General features: G+C 37.3%; 1 protein-coding gene across 1 annotated transcript; it reads left to right on the top strand.

Annotated features, from left to right (window-relative positions):
- Positions 1-103: 103 nt before the first annotated feature.
- cox7c (cytochrome c oxidase subunit 7C) lies at positions 104-2,063 on the top strand. Its single transcript, XM_014008387.1, has 3 exons — positions 104-249; positions 1,416-1,565; positions 1,970-2,063. Exons 1-2 carry the CDS (start codon positions 175-177, stop codon positions 1,530-1,532), a joined length of 192 nt encoding a protein of 63 aa, XP_013863841.1. The 5' UTR covers positions 104-174; the 3' UTR covers positions 1,533-1,565; positions 1,970-2,063.
- Positions 2,064-4,415: the final 2,352 nt, after the last annotated feature.

The following is a 4,415-nucleotide window of genomic DNA, read 5'->3' as shown; positions in this document are numbered from 1 at the left end:
CTTAAAAGAAAAATGTTTCTTTCACCACGATCGTTAACAGTCACATAAACTACATTTCCCATAAGACACCGCAATTACATTTCCCAGAATCCTTTGCTTTTTTTCCATACAGAAGTAAATAAGAAGGTCGCGCTTAGCTGTGAGCTGCTAAAGTTCGTACATCAGGCGGTAATCATGCTGGGACAGGCTGTAAGACGATTCGCAACATCTGCAGTTCGTTCTTCGCATTACGCTGAAGGACCAGGAAAAGTGAGGTTATATTTTTGTTAAAAACGTTGCCTTTTAAAWTGAGGTATACGACGCGGCCCTGTCGGTCTTAGCCGGGCGTTAGCTAGCTAACTTGGAGGTCATGTTCGCTATTGATCAAAAGCATGACGATAACGCTAAAATATTAAATAAATGCATAACGGCTTTCTTAATTCCCTTAATTGYGGGGTAGTACGGGTAAAAATAGCATGCATGGGTTTGTTATGGACTTAGAATAAGGCTTAGCTGTAGAGAGCTGACGCTGTCAAAGCTGCTAGCCTAGTTAGCAAATTAAAACTCAKCTTTTAGAAATCACACCATATTTTWGAAATKTACCCAASTTCTAAATGCATTAAATMATTTGTATGGGTTATACCAAAGTTTTCTCTTTTATTTCATTTACTTGTGTACTTCCGCCCAAGTGCAGTTACAAAGGTCAAATCTAAACGTTGTCTGATACACAGTCAGAAACATTGTGACATAATGAACAGAATAGTTCCATAGAAAAAAATAAAATTATGAGACTAATTTGAACAGAGATGCCATTCTGTCTTGTCAACATGTGAGCAATACTTTATTTCTCTTTTCCTAAGATTCTCTGCAGTTATGAAACAGAAATCAAATTTAAAGTTTACAAAATATCGATGCTGTCTAATGTTTGGCTTAATTGTTCTAAAAGAAAAAAAACAGCAGCTATAAATTATTTCAAGGCTGCTGGTGTTGTTAGTATGTCGTGTTTAACTGGAATCTACTTGAAACCAGCAAAAGTTAAAGTAAATAAATTCTACTTTTGTCATTTGTGAATCAGAAACAGGATAGTGGTCAAATATAACTTAGGAGCTTCATTTTTATGATCTTTATTTCTAGAAATATAATAAATATTTAAATGCAAACCATGTACAATTCAGAAGGTTTGTTTAGTTCACTTCCTGCAAGTCTTTGATATGGTGACCTATGTCATAATAATGCAAATACATTTTAAAACTTATTTTCATCTTTTCCTATCTTTTGTTGAAATAATACATTTTATATAGATTATTTAGCAGACTTTTAGATGTGCTTTTCCCATTTGAATTGGGAACTCGTGTCTTAATGTTTTTAGTCATTAAGTGGTAATTTTATTAGCGATTGTGTAAATTTTTTTGATTGACTGCATTATCTTTTTGCAGAACCTGCCGTTTTCTGTTGAGAACAGGTGGCATCTGCTGGCCAAGATGGTGCTGTTCTTAGGCAGTGGCTTTGCATTCCCTTTCCTTGTCGTCAGACATCATCTCCTGAAGAAGTGAAATGGCTCCAAGGTTGTTACTCACCCTTTTAAGGTAATTATACCTACCATTTTGATCTTGCATATCTGCTTTTTATTAAAATGTCAGGATGATGTGGCATTTGCTTCGCTGTGGGTTGGTGCAGTGACCACAGACAATCAGTCTTTCTCAGCACCTCTTTAGCCTTTCCCTCTTTAGCGTCTCTTTAAATAAATTACCTGTATGTCTGAGAGTGACAGTTACGGATGTCAAGTAGGGCCAAATTGTGCAGATAAGCTCGCATTTTTCACAAGTTAATGTGACAGTTGATTGTAGACATCGATGCGTATCAGGTGGGAGCAGGTTAGAGTTGTCACATTTATCTAAGCTGATGTTTACTAAGAAATTGCTTTTCCAGCATCAGATGTATGCAAACCATTTTCTCACTTTGTGTCCTGTATGCTTGCTTTTCCCTGCAGGTTATCATCTGGAACATATTTATCCTTCAGAGTGTGTGCAGAAGAATGGGAACCACTTAATTGTCTTAGTAAATAAAGTCTCCCTAAAAATGAACCTTCCAGCTCGTATTTCTTTGTACACAGCTTGTTTATTTTCAACATGTATGCCAAGTTGGGTTCATTTTTGAAAACAAAATAAATAATCAGATGTTAATACAGTTGGTGTTTTTTAGCTACAATACCAAACTTTAACAAGCCATTTTGTATGACCTGATTTTCATGATTTRACCTTAAAAAATGTGATGAATACAGACCATGTAGATTTACTGTACAGTTTAAGGTTAGGTCTGTAGACAATATGGTGCCCTTAGATTAAACAGTCATTTTTCAAATGGAAACCTTAAGCACAAGGTTGGAAATTTGCATGAGAGAAGTCTAAAGAACTCTTCTGACAGGTATTGTTCCCTCACTCTGTAGCTGAGCTTTCTCAGTTGAACTCTACCGGATAACCTTTCTCAGTTCAATTAACCCTGTGCTTCTAGCTATAATTATCCAAGGACAAAGTATWAAAACTGGGTGCTTGTGTCCGATTAGTTGGTGAGGCGGAGTAACGCCTGAAGTCGTCTTTTTTTTTTTTTAAATCAGCTAAAATTGGTTTGTCATTTGTACGGCAAATCAGTTCTTTTTATGATTTAAAGGAGACACGAGGTACGCCATTCCGGGACAAAATGTTTGCCTGAGAAACAACCTTCACGCGTGATCTTGGCACACGTATTCCAAAGCATCTAGTAAACCTGCCSACTGCTTTTCTGGTCTTGCCATTGTGATGACATGTTTATGCCTTTAGGCTTTGGGGATAAAATTACGTTCAGACCATGCAGGTTTTGAAAGTGATGATAAAATTATTAGACATCTATTGGGGGTCAGTGGGATGGTGTGATGCTTCAGAGATGTGTTGCATTTTTTTGCACTAGCTGACCTTTGTTAGTAGCGCAAGGATGGAGCGAAAAAAGAAAGATGACACCATATTATAATGACTAACGGTTCCACATGCCTAACATATAAAACTGAATTTCTAACAGCCTCTTCATTAAATGCCCTGTTAAAATCTTACTTTAGGTGTAAATATAACCCAACACTTGAGCTGATGTCTGTCACTGTCACTTCGTCTGACATCCTAATAGGCTCTCTTAATTAATTTATGTTAATGACATCATTTCCATCTCTGCCTCAAAAACAATCTATCCAGGACTGCCCATGTAAGTATGTAAACCCTCACAATGAAGTGTGATAATTGTCCTTCAGTTTACAAGTGTTCAAAGATGACTTTTGGTTAGCAGGACTAAAACTGCTTGCAGAGCCTATGTGAACGTTCAAGTACCGTTAAAGGCAAATAAACCTCTTTGAGGGAATACTCCATAGAGTCTGTCCTCCCGAGTATAAAATAATCAACCTTTACATGAAAGGTGGGTGTGAAAATACAGATTTTTATCTGCCTTGCATCCGAACCAGTCAGTCAAGTGACTGGCAGTCTAGTTTGGCCCCTAAAAATCTAATCACTTTATTCAGTAAGCCAGATGTCACTTTAATAACAGTAAATGTTTGAAAGTGTCCCTTTTGTGCTCTGACGCTGGACAAATTTGCTACCAGCTGCTTAAAATTTGTATAAATAGCACATTAACATTTAGAGTCTTTAGCAGAATTAAAAAGACAGACTTTTTGTTTCCACTAAAAATACAAAAGTAGACCGTTCAGGCCATTGGGTCTCATAGGAGTTTCACATTATCAGGACATCCAAGAGGGGAAAACATGTCATTAGCAATGTTTTTTTTTAATTATTATAGTCTTGAATGATCTATTCTCTGCCATTATGCACTCTAACTGGAGCTTTTATGAGTCCTAGTTAATGCCAAGCTCCAGCAGTGAGGACCGGCTACACACAGTGGTGTTATCTGGACAGGGACCAAGCTGCAGTGCAGCGCTGGCATCTTCTGAAAAGTAAGGGTGAGCTGGCACACGGCATTTTGTAGATGGGGTTGTCCACAGCGGTCTACATCACACCATTTAGACAGGCTCGCCATGCAGCATGTCACTCAGAGTGGTCTCAGTAACAAAGAGAGGGGCAGATAGAAAATAATACATTACAGGAGAAGTACACGGTCAGAAGTCTTTAGCGTGAGTTTTTCATGCATTCACTTTGGAAGTGAGATGGAACTGAAAAGTGTGTTTGTATGAGTACATGTTTTAAAGTTTGCCAGATTTGTATAAATTTATTTTTAGCAAAATCTGATTGTTTCTCAATAGTTTGGATATTTTGAAATGGGGTTTTATGGAAAAGTTATGAATACTTAATATTTTACATGTTGTAGATGGCTCTTTGTACAACCTAAGTTTGAAGGGGAAGGCAGGGGCAGTTTAATCTGACCAGAATGATCGAAGTGGGTGCAAAACCAGAGTGAATTATTAC

Source organism: Austrofundulus limnaeus, unplaced genomic scaffold, assembly GCF_001266775.1.
Source record: "Austrofundulus limnaeus strain Quisiro unplaced genomic scaffold, Austrofundulus_limnaeus-1.0 Scaffold49, whole genome shotgun sequence".
In the NCBI taxonomy this organism is placed as follows: Eukaryota; Metazoa; Chordata; class Actinopteri; order Cyprinodontiformes; family Rivulidae; genus Austrofundulus; species Austrofundulus limnaeus.
Note: the sequence above shows the minus strand (reverse complement) of the source record. Positions and strands in the feature narration are given on the sequence as shown.

Coding starts and splice junctions, on each gene's coding strand:
- cox7c (XM_014008387.1), top strand. CDS start 175: ATGCTGGGACAGGCTGTAAGACGATTCGCAACATCTGCAGTTCGTTCT. Junction 250..1,415: donor ACGCTGAAGGACCAGGAAAA/GTGAGGTTATAT, acceptor ATCTTTTTGCAG/AACCTGCCGTTTTCTGTTGA.